Raw genomic sequence first — 18,904 nt, 5'->3', positions numbered from 1 at the left:
CAGAAGGTAAAGGAGAAGGATACGGTGAGGGAGGCGGCGGTGGAGACGTTTTTGATGTTGATGGCGGCAGTGGCAGAGGTCAGCCTCTCCTTTTCCACTGGCTGCGTGTCCAGATCACCTGTTCCTTGGCAAAGCCTGGTGTGCCGACCCCAGGACTCGGTGGGGACTTGGGTCCACAGCTCCCTTGCCCTTGCTCCTCTCAGTCACCATTCAGCCAACAGCCTGACTTTCCTGAGCTGGGTCTCGGGGGCACCAGGCTCAGTGCCCATGCTGGTGGGGATAGCAGCTGCTTCTGGGGGTCCACCCCTGCAGCCTCCTTGGGTCCCGCTGAGCTCAGTAACCATCCTGTGCGGTGAGCGTCGGCCCAGGTCCGCTCCCGGCTGGCCTCACGCTCACCGTCAGCTCGAGCAGGACCACAGCTCTGCCTGGCCCCGGCAAGACCCTGGGAGGAGCGCCGGAGAAGGGGAGGAAGAGCTGCGGCCTGAGGGCGGCCCCCCTGGGGCTCTAGGGACCCCAAAACTGCGCTCCGCTCCGACTTCCTCCACTCCCCAGCTACATTCCTTTCTGGAAAGGAAACTGGCATCCCATAAACCATTAGAAGGAGGGGGACCCAGCCGAGTTAGTGCACCCCAACACGCATCAGCCACAGGAGGTCAGCGTGGGATCCCCCGCCCTCCCCGCCCGCCACACACCTTGGGGGGGGAAGCACCCCAGCCAGACAGGACCCCCCGACAGTCCCCCTCCTCATATTAGTAGCACACCCATCACTGCTGTTGTTAAGGCAAGAAACACATTTATTGAGAGCACAATAGGGTGTGCCAAGCCCCAGGTCAGGCGCTTTCAAACCACATGGCTCGCTCCTCACAACAACCCTGTGAGGTAGGTGTCCTCAGGTGTGGGCCAGTGAACGCTCCGCGGTTCCCCCAAGTCTCAGGGCTCCTGAGGGGTGGGCAGGGGTCCAGCCCACGTGTCTGAGCCTCAGATCAGTGAAGTCCATCAGTCAGAGGACGGGTGGCTACGCAAGGAGAGGCCAGGAGGGCTTGCCCCTCCTCGCACGGGGTGGCCCTGGTCCAGAGTCTTTGGGTCCGGCCTGTCCCGCGGGAACGTGTGCAGGGTGTCCCTGTGGCTGCGGAGGCTGAGAGAGACACAGGTGCAGATGAAGGGGCCCGCTCCCCGTCTCACTGGCTGACAAGAGTTCTCATGCAGACAGGCAGGCCGCAGGACGAGGAGAGCAGAGCAGCCCCCGGGACAGGGCGCCAATGGACAACACAGGGAGAAGGCCCCGGGGCTCCCCGCAGCACCCAGGAACCTGCTCCAGCCCCATCTAGCTAGTGCCCCTCCATCTCTGGGCTCCCCCACCCGCAGAGACTTCCAGAAGCGTAGCCTTAGGACCTGACACCTTCCTGCACCCGTGACCTCTGCAGGTCCTTACCTCACCACCCCCGGATTCCGGATCACTTGGCCTTTCTGAACACCACCCAGCTCTCCTGCCCAAACCACTGCCAACTAAACTTGGATATTCTCTAAAATATCAGCCTCTCCCTCCTCTGGGGGTTCCTGGGAGTTCTCCCTGATCCCACCTCCCCCACCCACGCCACCCCCCGAAACCTTGTTAAACCTCTGTATTGAAAAGCCAACCCTTCCCCCCTCCCCCCCCGGCCTCCCAGAGCCGGCCGGGTGCTTCCGTGACGTCCTCCACACCACACACCAGTCACTCGGGTCGCCACGGTTCTGGGGAGCACAGGGCTTCGGTGACCAGTGCCCACAGGCCACAAGGCACTGTGGTCAGACCCAGGGCTCACCGGAGAACAAGGGGTGAGGCCTCCGGTGTGCCAGGTAACAAAGCATTTATTTTCACAGAAACAATGTCATTGAATCCCACAGTAACCGTGCCAGGGAAATGTGACTATTTCCAGGGTACAAGGGAGCAAAAATCAGCCACGCCCAAAAGTGGCCTCGAACCCAGGCCTTGATTCTCGGAACCAGCATACGGGGTGCAGCAAGGCGCACTCTGCACTCGGGGCTCACCGGCGTCCTCTGAGCGGATTCTATTGTTCCGTACCCATTCTACAGGTGGGAAAACCAAGACTCGGGGTACCAGTGACCTGCGCAAGGCCACCACGCTGGCAAGCGGTGGCGCCAGGACCAGAATTCAAAAGAGCAAAACCTAGAGAGTCCTGTCCCTCAACCTGTGCCCAGGCACCGGGCTGTAGGGGGTGAGAGCGGATGAAAGGAACCTAGGTCTGGAGTCCAATCCCCCCTTGTTTTGGGGGTGCCTACAGCTGCATCTCAGACTTGGCCCATGCCTTACAGGTTGTCACCCACAGTGGGAACAAAGACATCTCAGGGGGACACGTCCACAGTCCCAGGGAGGGTGTGGGCAGGACCAGGGCCTCCCTCGGCCTGGGCGATACCCAGTGCCACGTTTCCAGAAACACCTGGGTCACAGCACAAACAAGGACACTTGAGCCTAAATGAAGTTTTATTCTAGACATAAATACATCCAAAAATGTGCAGAAGACAGACATCTCTATCGGGAGGAACCCTCCTCTGGGCTGTACCTTCCCCGGGCGGTGCGGGGGAGACCCCCACCACACGTGGAGACCCTCGGGATTTGCCCTGAAGAGTCTTTGCCAAGAAACACACTTTCCCCCTAAAGAAACAGTGTGGACTAGACTCGCCTATTGGCTGTCAATTCAGTTCTTCCCGCCCAGGAAAAACCCTGCCTCATCAGTCCGTGAGCATCTATTAGGCGCCTACTAGTGCCTTGAAGGGTCAGAGAAGCACAGATCTCCCCTGCCCTCAGGAAATGGGGACCCAGTCCTGCCCGTTTCTAGGGGTGGTTGGAATATCAACAATGGGTCACACAAAGGCCTAAGCTTCCAGGAGCCTGAGGCCCACTGGGGAGCAGACACCTGCACACAGAGTCCCCTGGGAGGAGGGCCCTACCTACCTGTCCCTCCCATGGGGTCCCTCAGGGGCCTGGAGGCAGGACCCCCCCCCCCCCCGCCCTGCCCTGCTCAGACATGTTCTCAAGGATGTGGGATGTCCACGGGCCAGATGGCAAGAACGAGCCCCCACAGCGCGAGCCCCCACAGCGAAGCCCAAGGGAGGGGAGAGTGGGGGAGCTGGTGCCCCCAGCGGCAGGTGCAGGTCTGGCATGAGGCCAGACCTCACAATCAAAGGCTAACAGAAGGGGCGCCTGGGTGGCTCAGTGGGTTAAAGCCTCTGCCTTTGGCTCCGGTCACGATCTCAGGGTCCTGGGATCGAGCCCCTCATCAGGTTCTCTGCTCAGCAGGAAGCCTGCTTCCTCCTCTCTCTCTCTCTGCCTGCCTCTCTGCCTAGTTCTGTCTGTCAAATAAATAAATAAAATCTTAAAAAAAAACGCTAACAGAAGTGGCCCGGTGGCCAGCTGCGATGGCCATCAAGAATGGCCAGGTCCTGCCCACCGAGGCTGTGCAAGCAGGAGGCAGAAAGAGGGGGGGCCAGGGAGGCTTCTGCTGGGGGAGGGCGGGGCAGGAGAGAGGCTGGGGTGCAGAACTCCAACCCACCCGGGGCGGCAGAACACTGCTCCCCTCATGCAGGAGACAAGGACCAGGCGAGAAACTCAGGGGTCTCCTGAGAAAACCCTCCACCCCCAAATGACTCCTAATACCTCATTTAATGCAGCCAAGCTTCCAAGTCCCACTTGGAGCCAACCGAGCTCTGGAACACAATTGACCCCTGCCAGGGGGCAAGAACACGCGGGCCAGCAGAGGCTGGCCTCAGTCACTGGGAGAGCTTGGCTGCCAGGGTCAAAGGGCACCGTTCAGCCTGGCTCTGATCCCCCGCTGTCTCTGATCTCAGCTCCCTCATCCAGAAACTGGGCCCACACCCCAGTCAAGCGGGAAGCTTGTGGGGTGGCGCGGCTGACAGCCCCGCCCCCAGACCAGACTGCAGACTGACTTCTCCATCTTCCGGCCAGAGAAAGAGGGAAGGGGGGGGGTGAGGAAATAAGGAACACAAGCCTTTCCCCTGCAGGGCAGAAGAAGATGTCCCTCTTCCTGCCTGGCAGACTCGACCTTGGGCACACACAGACGTCTGCAGAAGCCGCCCCAGACATGGAGTCGACAGGTACAGCAAAGCCCCAAGCAGTCCTCCCCAGGCAGCAACAACCTCCATGTGAGAAGCCGCAGCCAGGATGGAAAGTGGGACGAGGGGGAGGCTCCAAGGCAGGAAAAAAGCCGTCACTCATTCATCAAACCAGTATTCACCCTGGGCCAGCTCGCTAACTGCTTGCAGACCAGACCGCTCAGCCTCTGTCTTACACGTTCCTTTGACTGCTGAAACACAACCAGCAAAGGTTCGGAACTTTCCAGACAACCCTCAGCATTTGACCATTCCCAATGAGAGCCAGAGTTGGATCAGCTCTGTTGGAATGGACCTAGCCCCTGGCCTCACAACCACCCAGTGGAAGGAGCTTTCTGGTGACCCAGCAGAGAAAAGGAGACCGAGGGTCAGAGAGGAGAAGTGACTCGCTCAGCACTGCCCAGTTCGCTAGGTGCCCCCCCCCCACCGCGTGGGGGTCTGCCAGGTTCTAATTTCTAACACAGAACACAGACAGCTGAAGTTTCATCACACAGCACCCCAAACGAGAATCCTGCTTTTCTGACAACACACGTCATACAGAAGTCCGTAAGATACAATACAACAATTGTTAACAGGTTAATCAGGAGTGAAATAAAAGCTCTTAGGAAGGGTTTTAACATCTGCCGCTGGCGTTTGGTTACAGTTTGTGGTTTGGCCATTCACCCATGCGTCCAGTCAACAAAAATGGAAGGTGACCCCTACCACTGGCTTGGTACTGTGTTAGGCACCCGGGCTGCTGGCATTTGAGCCCAAATGTTGGTAAATGAGAGAGGGGACGTTGCAGTGTCTTTGATGGCCGGTACCTAATATTTCGGTGGGCGGTAGCCAGGCGGGGCGGGGAGGCAGGCCCTGCTAAGGAGAGATCTCTTACGGAAGGAGGGATGTGTGTTAAGTGCCGCCCACAGGCCAGACGCAGCGGTAGGCTAGACCCAGTGGGTGCTTCCAACCTTTTACAGAGGCGAGCGTGAACGCGTACCCCAGGGGGGCAAGGGTGTTGCCCAAAGAGGCCCCCATCCCCCTGACATAAAGGTCCCTGCCACAATGACTTCTGTCTAACCCACGACGTCACGCCAACGTAGCACCCCATCCCACGATGCCCGCTGTCCATCTGGCAGAGCGATTTCCCGCTAACCTGCTGAGTCAGGCTACCCCCTCCTCGGCCTGCCATCCACCCCCAGCAGCCCCCCGGGGGCACGCACACCGCCTGGTCAGAATCCCAGTTCAAAGCCTTGGTTACAAGAATCCTCACAACAGCCCTGCGAGGTGGGTGCCATTGTCCCCCCAGAAGACAGACTCAAGTTGTCACGGTCAGTTTAAACCACACACGTTTGTCCAGCTCCGGGGTCCTGGCTTTGCCTACTACGCCCTCTCTCCAATGCAATGAATAAACCGCAGAATTCTAAGCAGAGGCCCCAAGACTTCTGCCTTGTTCCCTACGGGCAGCAGTGAGCTAAAGGGGGCTGGGGTCCCCCCCAGCCTGGGACCCGCGTCAACACTCAGGGCCATGTCCAGGTTTGCGAAGCACCGCGTGTGTTGGATGCCCAGGTCTGCCAACAGATCATTCCAAGCAGACCCCCGCACGGGGCATGAACCCGGTCACCTCTGTGTGCAATCATCTCTCCCAATTTTCTCTAAATAGAACCCACCATGAACTACTTTCGAATGGGACAGGAATGGCTCTAGGATCACCACCGGGCAAGACCAGGGTTCTTAATGACTTAAAAGCCAGCTCACAGCCAGAAGCAGCCGTCCATCTCAGACCCCCTGGCCGTCACTCCGGCCTCTTAAGGACACAGGTTATGATTTCTGAACACCTGGGGACACACTTTGCTGATTACCAATCCACCTAGTTTTGGAAGGAACAGAGTCAGGGAGGGCAATCAAGCTTCCCATGGAACTTGGGTCTTGAAGTTGGGGGAGCTGAGCCCAGGGTCAAGCCTTGTGCTGACACAAAGACGCGGCCCCTTGCCGACGGGCTCGTCTTTTCTTCCAGAAGATCATCGGGATGAGCCCCTGGGAGCCGGCTCCAGTACAGCACCGGCTAACTTGAGAGAATGGGGTGCAGACTGTGAAGGAATGAGGTGATGAAGGAATGAAGCGTGAGTTACATGAGTTACAACCACTGCCACCTGGCGGAGAAGCAGGCAGGCTGAAAGCAAAGCTCCTGGCAGGGACCATGCACCAGGCAGGGCGGCCCGGGGAGGACTCTTCCGCTCACCGGCGGGGGGCCCTCTCGGACCCCGGCCCCGGATCCGCCGCGGTGGGTGATGCCTGGGAAAGCGCCATGGGGACAGAAAGCCGTGTGGGTGACGGTGGCAGATGAGTCCAGCTGGGACGTGCTTAGAGCAGAGACCCCGGAGGAGAAAGCTCTCATAAGGGTGTTTCGCTTCATGACCACAGCCCATGGCGCTGCACAGCCCGCCCAAGATGAAAAGGCTTGCTTTCAGGGAAGGGAGAGGCCCAAGCACCAGGTCAAGAAATGGAGGCCAAGTGCGCAGATGAATGGACGGATGGGTTAAATCAACGCTGGCAGTCACCGCTGGCCTCCCAAGCCTCGACGCTGGGACAGACAGGTGCGTGACTCATTCTGACGCAGGCAAACAGCGCTCAGTGCTGTAGTAGAGGGCTCGGTAGGAAGCAGCAGGGCACGTTCTGGAAGGGAGGGCAAGCCCTCCGTGGGTGACATACCCTCCCCAAATGGTCTCGATGGCCTTTGAGCCCAGGTTAGTTTGTGGTGGGGCACGAGCGGAAACCCAAGAAGACTATGGGGTCCAACCTGCTCCTTGGATCACAGAATTTAATCGCCCCATTGAAGAAAACCTGAAGGGTTCTCCACCAATCCCGATCCAGTATGTCCCATCCGTCTAAGGACTCAGGGGCATTTGCTGACACATCACAGGACACTGGGAATGCTAAGGACAGCAGATGGCCTCTCCTGATTGCCTACGAGGGGGTAAATGACGGTCCAGGGGGCTGACTCCCTCAACAGGAAACAGGGCTGGGTGTCAGGGCTGGTGGGAAGTCACCAGCTCATGGCCTGAGATGCTGGGCATGGTTCTCTGGACCTCGGAGGATCAAAGAGCTATTCCTGTCCCATGAGAGTTCCAGAGGGTGCGGTATAGTTTGTAAGTCATAAATGCATGAACCCACCCAGGGGATGCGATCTTAAATGTTGTCAGGCTGCCAAATGGAAAATGTCCCCACCCCCCATCTCCAGGAAGAAGCATCCTTCCAAGACCATCTAGACCCACCCCACACCTGCTATGTGAATCCCCTTTAAACTACCCCCATCAAGGGTCTGCCCAGCCTGCCCCCTGAATGCCTGCAGTGACAGAGGGCTCACTACAGCCCCTCCCATTCCGTCCTTGGCCAGTCTCACCAGAAAGCCATGACCCAATGGACTTGGACAAACAGTTCACAGAAGAGAAAATACAATTGGTTAACAAGGATACGTGAAAATGCTCAACCTTCATTAGTAATCAAAGCAATGCAAGTTAAAATGACAGAAAAGCACTGTTTAACAGAGAGAAACTAGCAATATCTTAACAAAATGCTAATACATTGCTGGACATTGTAAAATGCTCTAGGCCCTCGGAAATCCGTCAACACCCACACAAACTCTCCGGCCTTTCACTCGAGCAGCCCGACCCCAGAAAAGCCAGTCACATTCAGCACTCACGCTTTCGCCCATCCGTCCACCACGCGGCATCCACACCATGGCGGGCACTGGGGGTACAAAGATCAATCTGGCAAGCTCCTCGCCCTTCAGGGGCTCACAGTCTAGCAGGAGAAACTGGCATGCCATGAAGCAATGGTCATTTCGGGGTGAAGGAAAGCAATTCGTTAAGAATGAGAAAGAGAGGATGTGCGCAAAGCCATTCGCCGTGGTGGGATTCAGAGCGTTAGGGGAAGAAACAAAAAGATGAGTTATACATCACAGTAGCAAGTAGGCATTGCAAATGATGACCTATAACCGCTCAATGGGACGCAACACAGCCAGTGAGGCGATGATTTTTTTTTTTATGGAAAAAAGAAAAACGCTGATGACAAAAACATTGCATGGAAAATGCAGGATATATGTGGTGAAGAAGGCGAGGTATAAAGGTTTCAAAACTGAATGCTTATTTAAAAAAAAAAAAAAAAAAAGGATGTCCATTTTTAAAAAAAAGTATGCCCACAGACAAGAATGTGAAGGGGAAAGAGACAGCGGCGTGACGTGGCAGGGTGATGGGTGACCTCCTGCTCTAGGTCATGTGCCATCCACACCGTTTACCTTAGGAACACAAGGGGGGCCTTGGCCTGTCTGCCCCTGAGGCCCGGCCTCCGGCCTCCAGCCTCCAGCCTCTGGAAGGCCAGCCCTGGGGCTGAGCTTCCAGAGGAGGGAGTTGGGAGTCACAGAGGAGTCTAAGGGGGAAGGATTTGTGCACGGAGTGCATGCAAACGTCCAAGTCCAAGAGAGAAAATTGGCTCTTGTTTTAGTAAGTTAAAAGAAAGAAAAACACACTGAAGATGTGCCCTGATCAGAGGGGAGCACGGAGATCCCAACTCGGAGCTCGTGGGTGGGTCGGGAACGATGGGGGCCCCACGGGAATCCCCACTCTGGCTTCTGCAGCCCCTGTTGGGGTGGGGGGCATCAGGGGGGGAAGCCCTGTCCTGAATCTCAGCACCCCAGAAGTGGAGACCCTTAGAACATCAGATTTAAAACTCTAAAGGGCCAAAGATTCTGAGGGTCCTGACCTGACACCCCTCACGCCTTCTGCATTCCCAAGAACAGACAATCGCCTGGATCCCAAACCACACACCCATCAGGGCACCCGCGGGTCTCCCTGGAGCTTCTCCCACTGGCTCATTTCCAGCCCCTGGGACCCCTCCACAGCCCCTCTGACACGGGGAGAAGGCTCCCCCAGAGGTCTGTTCCTCTTCCTCTGCCTCCTCCAGGCGTTTGGCTGTGGCCGCCGCCTCCTCCTCCTCCTCCTCCTCCCTGGACACCCAACATTTTAAAGCCTTCCTGCACCTCAACTGACTTCAAATAACCACAGAAAGGTTCCCCTGCCCTGCCCCACCCTAGTGCACATGGTGACATGTGGGCTGGTCAGGGAAGCTCTTTGGAGGGGGGTCCCTGGGTTAGCAGGTCCCTCAGGCTTCCTGAGCGCAGGCCCCCAGGCTTCCAGCCAATTAAGGCAGAGCCCCCAGATTCCTGAGCCCTGCAGCCCCAGCATTAGGCCCACGTGGCCCTGCTCCCATGGCCCAGGCATGTGGTCCTGGAGGCACAGAAGGTAGCTCCAGACGCATGAATGCCATCCTCCATTCCGGGCCACCCAAGAGAGGTGGAAGTCACCCCAGCCCCCCTCACTCCCTCCTCACGTCCTATCTCGAACTCTACAGCTATGAATCCTGAGCCCCCCTGCACTGCCCCGAGTGAACACCTTCAGCATGGCTCCCCCCCCCCCCAGCAGCAGTACCCCCACCCCCGTGCCTGCTCCCACCCAGTGCCCGGAGCCACTGCAGGCGTTAGCCCCGCCCTCGCCCCGCCCCAGCCCCGCCCCTCTGGTGTCCCCGTGCTCCCTGCCCCGCACCTAGGCGGTACCTCCTGCTCAGGGCACTTGTCACAAATCCAATTTTGGTTTCACGTCCCGAAGGGACACTGAGGTCAACAGGGACTTGGGTTGTAGTTTTCGCAGACAAACAGGCACGTAACACACAACTGCACAAATCCTGTCCACTACAGAGAGAGAGGAGACCGGACAGACCCTGGAGGCCCCGGGGTCAGAGATGTCAGTACACAAGACCTTCCCGACCTGCCGGGGGCCCCGAGGGCAGGTCAGGAGGAGAGAGGACAACCCCAACGCACACCCCAACGCAATCGCTGCCCAATACAGAAGACATCAGAGAACAGGCGAGAAGACAGGGAGGCCTTGAAACGGGCTCTGGGGATGCCATGTCAAGGGGCCGGGATCCCGGGACCACATCTGCACCCCGGGCCGAGGTGCACCTGCCCCGCACTGAGAAAGGCAAGCGGCCACCGCGAGACCAGGCTGGAGGGCGCGTGGGCACCTTCCAGAAGGTTTCATGAACAAGGTTTCTGGTGACCCGCCCCTGGGCACCTGGGTCACGAGGCTCCTGGGTCAACCTCCGCAGGTGCTCCTGGCCCAGGGCGCCCTCCTTTCCCCGCACACCCCCCTGCAGCCCAGGGGCGGCTCCAGGGCCTCCTGCTCCCTTGCCCTCTGCTGCCCCCTGGCGGGAAGAGCCTCCCTCACAGGTGACCCAGCCCGGGGAGGGGCTGAGACCCCCACCTGGCCCCGCACCCCTGGCTCACGCAGCCTTCTGCAAGGCCCCAGCCCGACCGAGCCTGCCGCCTCCCCATGGCTACGGACAGGGCACTGCCCACAGGCGGGTGGGCGTCTGCCCCCACGATCCATCCGAGCGGGAAGCTGAGGCCCCCCCAAGGTTACGGATGGGGACACGGAGGGTCGGAGGAAGGAGGGGAACCGGCCCGCGGCCAGGACATAGCCCAGCACTCCGTGGCGGGCCAAGTGCGCACGGCAAGCACACAACGTGCCGAGATGGACTCCGGGCCCCAGGAACCCCTGCCTCCCCCTCCTCTTTCCTTCCTCCTCCTCCTCCCTCGTTCCTTCCCGCCCCGCTTCCAGCTCCTCCTCTGCAGTCCTCCGCAGAGCGAGCCTTGGGTGTGCAGACCCCGCTTCACACTCCTTAGCTAGGTGCTCACCTCTCATTTTGCCCCCAATTCCTTTCTCTTATTGCTTCCCAAATCTCACCTTCCTGACTTTCCATCACTCCTGCCCACAGGGAGATGAATCCAGCTCCCCCATCCCGGGCCCTCCTTTCCCTTCCTGGTCCCCTGAAAGAGCTCCCTGGGTGAGCCCCCTGGGTGAGCCCCCCACCCGGTGCACACCAAGCACCACGCCCCGCGCCCATCCGCCAGCTCCCTTCCTGCCCGGAGCCAGCTACTACACGCAGGTATTTATTCTCTCCTCTCTGGCCGCCGCTGCATCTATTTCGTGGAGGTGCGAGAAGGCGCAGCCTCGTCCTCGGGCGAGCTATTTCCTTTATTTTTCGTTTATGCTCTGAGGGGAGTAACGCATTCATCTATTTAAGGAGCGTGTCCATGAACTAATTATATATAATCCCTCGTCACACAAGCTCTCCCAACTCCGCACTGGTCACTGTGGTTGTTTGCACGTTTATTATCTTCCATTTTGGGTCTTTTGCTTCTTTTTCCACTCCCTCCACTTCTCTTGTTCTAGAAACAGGGACTGATCAATCTCATGGACCTTACCGAGGAGCTCATGGCTGATCCTAACAGACCCTGCTCTTTGGGACACACCGGCCGTGACCGTCTCCGGTGTCCGCCCCTCTGCCTCGGCTCTCCTCCCCTCTCTTCCCCTCTGCGGCTGGGTCCCTGGGTCTTTTTGCTCTTGGGGGGGCGGGGGAGGTGCTCAGGTGCCAGAGTCAGATGAGTGACCGTCCCAAGGGCAGTGCTCTCCTGGTAGTCCCTGGCATCTAATTCAGTCATCCCTGGGTCCATTCATTCTTTCTGTCACCCTTTAATTTCAGTCTTTATTCTTTTATTTATGGACCTCAGGTGCACAGAATTGGATTAGCCGTAATGGGTGACGCCCGGAGCCCTCGCAGTGCCCGTGGACCTGAGGCTTCCTTTTGTTCATTCATTCCTCGCACTGGTGATTCGGGTCAGGATTTACTTCCCCGTCTCCAGAGCCCAGTTTTGAATCAGTCGTAACTCCGGGCTCACGCCGTCTGCTCGTGGTCTTCCCCTGGGCGGGCCTCTGTCTCTCGTGGGTCGTGGGTCAGTCTCTTTATTGATGGTCACGTTTTTATCATTTATATAACTCTGGGGCCCCAGATCTGAATGAATGTGGACGATCCGTGCTAAGCCAGTTCCCTCTCCTAGACTTCATTGTTTGACCTATTGATTTATTACTTTTCATAGTTGTTTTTTTTTTATTTTAACTTTTTCCCCTTCTTGTTTGTTTTGTTTTGTTTTCCTCCCACTGTTTCAATCTTCTCACTCCCTTTCACTCTGCTGGAAATCAGACACCTTCCTCACTGGGTTGAGAAAACATCAACCTGCTTTCTCTTCTGCCCCTTCCCTGGAGCGCTCACGTATCCATCCGGGCCTTCTCCGTAGTTAAGCAACTACACTTTTGCCCCTAGAGTCAGGTGTGTCTACACAGAACCGCGTACCCGCTCATCGACTGCCCACCGCCCGCCCCACCCCCAGCCCATCCTCCTGCCTCTCTCTGCCTCTCTCCTTTCTCGCGTTCCTTCGCTCTCTGAGACTCAGTCGCGCAGACCCCTGAATCCTGATGCCTCCTGCAAATGGCCGTCCCTGACCTCTGAGGCTCCGTGGCTCCTTCCTTCCGACCATTCTCCCTTCCTGTTCTTTTTCTTTATCAGCTACTTGTTCCACCAGTAATGGACGTGAGCGCTGGGACTGACCTATGACCATCCATGGTTCGAGCCCACCCCCTCCCACGGATCTCCGCCCTGGCCCCCATCTCTCTGGGTGGTTGCCAGCCACCCTGAGAGCTGTCCTTCCCCCCAATGCCAGCTTTGCTTACCCCCTCCACTCGCCTGCCTTCCTTCTCCAGGGGCTTCGGGGCCCCGATGAGATACATGAAGGACAACCCTGCTGCCCCCGTTCCCGGCTCCCCTTCACTCTGCCCCCTCGCCTTCTCTGGGTCCTGAGTTACTTGCTGACTGACAGACGTCTTACTTGGACAGCACCCTGGCTTGTGGCACCGGACTCACTCTAACTTCTGCTGCGTGACAGCCCTGCACCCCGAGTCCCACCGCCGCCTCCCCACGGGAGTGTGCGCCCATTCCTGGACTTGGGGGCCTGTTCCTTCTCCGTCTATGCTTGATTTTAATTTGGATATTTTACTTTATTCTCCCTTGTATCCTTTCCCGGGACAGACTCCGCTCCCAGGACTGGGGGACACCACAAGCCCCTGCACCACGCTCCCATCCGGGTCTAGGAGTTTCCACCAGTCACTCTCTCTTCTTGGCTTTCTTTCATTTCGGTATTTATTCATTTACGTGTGCCTGGAGTTAGAAAACTTCTGGTAAAAGTTAACTCACTTCTTTGGTGTCCTGGGTCCTCTCTCTCTCTCTATTTTTTTCTTTTTTAACCTCTTCTTCAGACTCTTGGCTGCTGATTTATCTGTCTCTGCCAGGAGGCCCCCTGCAGACGCGTTGTAACACCTGGTCTGCGATCACCATGTACTCCTCCTTATATACTCACGCATGCCCTAATTTAAGAAAATACTAGTTCTCCCTTTCATTTACTATTTACTTTTAGCCGTGTTCTCTCCCCCCCCCCCCAACTGCCTGCTCCCTCACCGTTTCATTTTCATGGGACCCCCCCCTCTCGTTCTCACCAGGGCTGGGGCAATCCTTTGAGGCTCTTTCATTTTAATTGTGCTTTGACACACCAAAAGCCACGTACAGGACCCCAGTGAGACCAGAGGGAAGCGTGCACCATGAGCCTGTCATCGAGATCCTTGTCCTAAACCTACCCATCACCTCCAGAAGCTTCTTCCCACCTGGAAGGATCATTATCATCGCCATCATTCCTGATCAGAGCACTTCGCAGAAGATCTAGCCTCCTAGAGGGTGTGTAAGTGCATGACACGGCCCTGTGGCTACTGGCTTCTGCGTCTCCACCTCTGGGTCCTCGGCTCTCCTATTTACATCTTATTGTTTTCCTGGTAAACTTCAGGGACTGTCTATCTGCATCACACCTCTCGTGTGATGACCCACATAGACCCACACCATGTCTGGGTCTGTGGTGACTGGGTGTCGGCTGGCGAGTGGCTCTCTTTACACACTGACTGCACACTTCACTGACTCAGAGATCAACGGCCTTGGGGTGGCACGGGATCTCGGTCACGGCACCCCCCCGCCCCGGCTTGCTCCCTTCTTTACCTGGTTATGTGTTCATCTACTCCTCCCTGCTTTCACTCATCCAGCCACGGGCCCTTATGTGGATCAGGTAACAGATACCCGTGAAATGACCTCCCGGTAAGAGAAACAGAACACCCACCGTATCTCAGACCCTCCTGCTTTGCTCCCACCAAGCTGACCACCGAGGCACAAGCCACAGTCCCTAACACATACACATGGCAGATGTAGGCACAGGCAGAGTCAAGGTTAGTGCAGCCGGCCTGCCCCCCACCCCCACCACCGCCCCCAGGGCTCACGTCCTAGACCAACCGGGACAGATATATAATTAGGGCCAGCTTCCCCAGAACCCCTTGGCAGGGCAGACGCATCCCCCCTGGACCCCAGTGAATGGCCATCCCCATGAGAAACCTGTTTCAAGACCCCAGAGTACACAGAGACACACACACACACGTTGTACACAGTCTCCCCAGCGGGAAACGACAGACATGGCGTTCATTTCTAAATAGACGGCTTTGTCTGTAGCAATATGAAAATATTTTGGCCTTTCAAGGCAAATACAAAAGAAACTACCCATTACCATTGCTGAGTGTCTCAGTCCCAAACAATAAAGAACTTGAAGAGGTTTAGCCGGAAACTTTGAAGACAGAAAATCTGCCCATTCTGTTTTCCAGACATTTCAAGGGGGTGAGCGAAGGTCATTGGAGCTGGAAGCCCGTTTGAGAGGCTGGTCCCTCGGCCCGCGTTTTTTCCTCGGCCCTTTGAAGGGCCCCCCAGCTCACAAGGGCACTTCCATCCTAGTCTGCCCTGGGGCACAAGAGCCAAAGGGACACTCAATAATGAAAGGGCCATTCATGGAGAGGAGCTAGAGAGAAGGAATTCTTTGGGGGTCCGGCACTCGAAGCCGCCTATAGAATTCTTTTGCCACAGAGACAACACAAGGAGGCTGGGGGTCCTGCCTTACAACACAAGCCCCCCCTCAAGGTCTGCGATCAGTTTGCCTCACTGGGCACCCACCTCCCCGTGAGCGGCCCCTTGGCCAGCGCTCACCAGGCCCCACCCACCCAGGCCTCGCCTGGCCATGTGCTCTGGGCAGCAGCCCCCCCACCCTCAGTGACGAGCCCACAGATGTGTCCCCCACACCCCAGCAACTTACGATTTGAACGCCGGAGGGTGCTGGGTGGCGCGTGAAGGTCTCTCCTTCCGTGGAGGATTCCGGATGGGGTCTTCAGCTGGAATCAGAGCGCGCAGGGTCACTGGTTGGAAACTCACCCAACTAAAGCAGGGACTCCCCAACTCCCCAGCAAGCGGGGAACTGGTGAAGTCAACCATTTCTCTTTTCCGTACACGCTCGCGGGCCCACTCACCTACCAAGCTCCCCACCCCAGCCTCAGCGGCGGCAGAGTGGACGGGCACAGGCCCAGAGGCAGGGATGCGACTCCTGACCCAAGAGCCCTTGGCTTAGTGCGACGCATGCAACTAGGTGCCAAAGACTTAGCACGTGAGTGACAGCTGATCTGAACACCAAAAGGGTGCGGAGCAGACTCCCTGGAAGGGCATCCCACCACGGAGGAAGAGCAGCGCTGAGACACAGCGTGTCCTCGGGCCGAAGTCGGCAGGGCAGGGCGTGAACGTGGGCAGGACGAAAGCAGCAGGCTGGGGACCCCGGGCTGTGGAGTCTTGAATGGACAGTGTGTCCTCAAACTGGGGCACACAGTCAGGGGACAGAAGACCGTGGTGCCTGCAGAGATGCCTCCTCTTTAATGATTACATGCACCTTTCAGTCAGCACCATGACAAGCTGTGTCCAGGCACATCAAACCTTATGTTTCAAGCATTTGCCTTAAAGTTAAAAAAAAAAAAAAAAAATTGAGTTCAGTAACAGAAGTTACTTCAGGGGTGCCTGGGTGGCTCAGTGGGTTAAAGCCTCTGCCTTCAGCTCAGGTCATGATCCCAGGGTCCTGGGATCGAGCCCCACCTAGGGCTCTCTGCTCAGCAAGGAGCCTGCCTCCTCCTCTCTCTGCCTGCCTCTCTGCCTACCTGTGATCTCTGTCTGTCAAATAAATAAATAAGATCTTTAAAAAAAAGAAAAAAAAGTTACTACAGATCTGTCAAAACACACCAACGGTCCGAGAGGTAAGAGGGAACCCAAAGAATGGCGTTAAGTGCTGGACTTCAGTCCACAGCAACGTATCGACGACTGGCTAACCAGTTAATCATGTGCCACACAACGCCAGCTGTTCCAGCTGTCAGTGACAGGAAAACTCGGGGACGGGGACAGGTATAAGAATGCTCTGTACCTGGCCATTCACTTTTTCTATAAACCTGAGGCTGCTCAGGAAAAGGAAAAAAAAAAATCTATTTGTTAAAACAACACAAAACAAAACAGATTTTTCTAAGTGAGTTGACTTTAAACACACGTGCCGTCGAGTCTAGGGAGGGTGAGTAGCCCCAGCCGGAGGGCAGTCGGCCCAATGAGGTCTCTACAGCTGTGAGGTGGGGGAGGGCGCAGCCAGAGGTGGGGCCAGAGAGCGCGAAGGCAGGGAGCTCCAAGGTAGGGAGGCGGCCCTGTGCAGCTCCCCCTGCCCGACGTAAGCCCTGTGGGGTACCCTCCATTGTCTACACCTCCCCAAGACTTAGCCCGGACACCGAGGGGTACGCCTCTTGCTTTTAAATCCTCCTAAAATTTCCTTCCCTGGCCTCGAGCTTCCCAAACCCTGTTTTCCCCTAATCAGTTGATTTTATAACCAAAAAAACAAAAGTCACTAAAAAATAAATAAATGTTAACCGAAGAGTCGTAAACTGGTAGACAGCCAAAGACAGACTATGGTGATACAGCAGCCCTGGCCCCCTACCTGGAGCTGGAGACCACCTTAGCTCGTTTCCAGCCCTCCCTGGGAGCCTGCGAGCACCTGGGGTGGCCCTCTGCTCGCGATCACAGTCCCAAGGGGACACTGGGACTCCAGACCCTGAACACATAGCCAGACCCTCCTTTCCCCCAGCACTGCCAATTCCCGTGGGAACAAGGGGTAGGAGTGGGGGTGGGGGGAGGAGTACTTTGGTGTGTTTAATAGGACCAAGGAAATCAGGTCGCTTGGGGCATCTGTGTTTTTTCTCCTGCTTCTGCCCCCGGGGCTCCATGAGTGCCCCCCCCCCCACCCCCAGAGCGCCTGACAGTCCTGGATTAACTCTGAGGCAGACCCAGGCTGCCTGCAAAGACATGGCGCTGGCCAAGTCAGACCCTGAGTTCAAAGCTGTGTGCAGCACAGCCCTGGGTCTGCCGGGATCGAAGATAACAGAGCGTGGGGCTGGAAGGGTAACAGATGTGGCAGGGAAGCCACAGGGATGAGTCACTGTCTGGAGCCCAAGGAAGACACAAGGATTCCTTATGAGGCCCAGAGACACCACGGCCACCAGCATTTGATCTCATCTCCTAAATGCCTGCCCTGAGCTCCTGATCCAGGAAGCCCTGGTGGACATCCCAGAAATATCCCAGTGGCTTTCCGGGATTAGCCAAGTCTAGCTCTGGGGGCGCCTGCAGGGCTCAGACGGTTCAGCATCTGCCTTGGGCTCTGGTCATGATCCTGGAGCCCTGGGATCGAGCCCCGCATCGGGCTCCCTGCTCAGCAGGAAGCCTACTTCTCCCTCAGCCCCTCCTCCCCACTTGTGTTTCCTCACTCTCAAATAAATAAATTAAATATTTTTTTAAAAAGAAAAGAAAAATCTAACTCCTCATATCAAGATTTTAAAAGCGGCCAGCGGCCCTTTTCCAGCGGCCAACAGGACCTAACGGTCTGGCATGGCATGCCTTTGATACAAAGAACTTATGGATGTTTAAGAGCGGGGAGAGACACAAAAGGATTATTTTCAATCAAATGGTGATTTCCAGAACTAGAGCCCGTAGTTTATACAAATAATCAGCCTCGCCTCAGATCTCAGGCTTCCTACCTGTTGAGTGAAGACCGCCCTCCCACAACTTCCCTTACAGACGCAGGCTCTTCGCAAAACTAATTTCCTGTACCTTTGTGAAGACCGGGGGCCTGGACATTACGGACCCATTTATGAAAATGGGAGCGGTAATTGGGACATCTTTTGAAATCATGTCCCCTCTCTCGCCGGCCCCCGTCAGCCCTCTAATTTCCCTTGGCCGGACCACGGAGGATGTTTACATAGCCTGTTCCTGGAACCCGCTCTCTGCTACAGGAGTGGGCAATTAGAGAGAATTAGGGCCTATTTGGTGTATGTTTACGGTTTATGGCTAGAGTGGTGGAGGCAGCCTCGGGAAAGGCGGCCGCTCGTCTAATTGAGACTAGCGATTTCTCGATTCCTCATTTCTGCTCCCAGGTATTATATTAGCAACCAAGGTCACGAAACAAAGGCCGCGGCCCACAGTGGCAATAACCAGGCACGGCAACGGCCCAGGGCTCCGGGGATTTATTTACCAAGCACAGGCGAAGCACAAAGGGCTACCTAGAGGCGGCTTCTAAGTTGGGTCAGGGACAGGCAGCTGGCACAGGCCTGGTTACTCAACACTATTCCAGAAGTTGCCATCCTGATGGCTTTTTCAGTTCTCAGCTGAGCGGGCGAGGGCACCGGCAAGAGGTGTTGCCCAGCGTCTCATGACCAAAGGGCACGGGCTGAGCCCCAGGGGTTGGCACGGCCAGCCGCATCCTCCTGGGACTGCCGCCACGGGGCCCGTCTCGTGGCACGCTGACCACTCCACAGCCCAGGAAAGTTTTCCAGGCCTGGCCAGCGGCCCACCCATACGGAAAAAAATGCTCCATAAAATGCCATCCTGGCCCCAGAGTACGCCGGCAAGCCCCTGGGAGCGAGCT

At 56.8% G+C, this 18,904-nt stretch overlaps 1 protein-coding gene across 8 annotated transcripts in view; it reads right to left on the bottom strand.

Annotated features, from left to right (window-relative positions):
* Positions 1-768: 768 nt before the first annotated feature.
* The window catches only part of LOC116591903, a 33,405-nt gene continuing 15,269 nt past the window's right edge, over positions 769-18,904 (bottom strand). For 6 of the 8 annotated variants that reach the window (XM_032345291.1, XM_032345294.1, XM_032345288.1 and 3 more), the window contains 2 exons: positions 15,227-15,302; positions 769-1,135 (listed from right to left, as the gene is read on the bottom strand). In XM_032345291.1, the coding sequence (XP_032201182.1) occupies positions 984-1,135; positions 15,227-15,302 (228 nt within the window). In that variant the 3' untranslated portion in view covers positions 769-983. Of the gene's footprint in view, positions 1,136-3,356; positions 7,922-11,338; positions 14,878-15,226; positions 15,303-18,904 lie in introns of those variants that run through there. The other 2 variants (XM_032345293.1, XM_032345292.1) reach the window with 2 other exon arrangements.

This window comes from Mustela erminea, chromosome 5 (assembly GCF_009829155.1).
Source record: "Mustela erminea isolate mMusErm1 chromosome 5, mMusErm1.Pri, whole genome shotgun sequence".
In the NCBI taxonomy this organism is placed as follows: Eukaryota; Metazoa; Chordata; class Mammalia; order Carnivora; family Mustelidae; genus Mustela; species Mustela erminea.
Note: the sequence above shows the minus strand (reverse complement) of the source record. Positions and strands in the feature narration are given on the sequence as shown.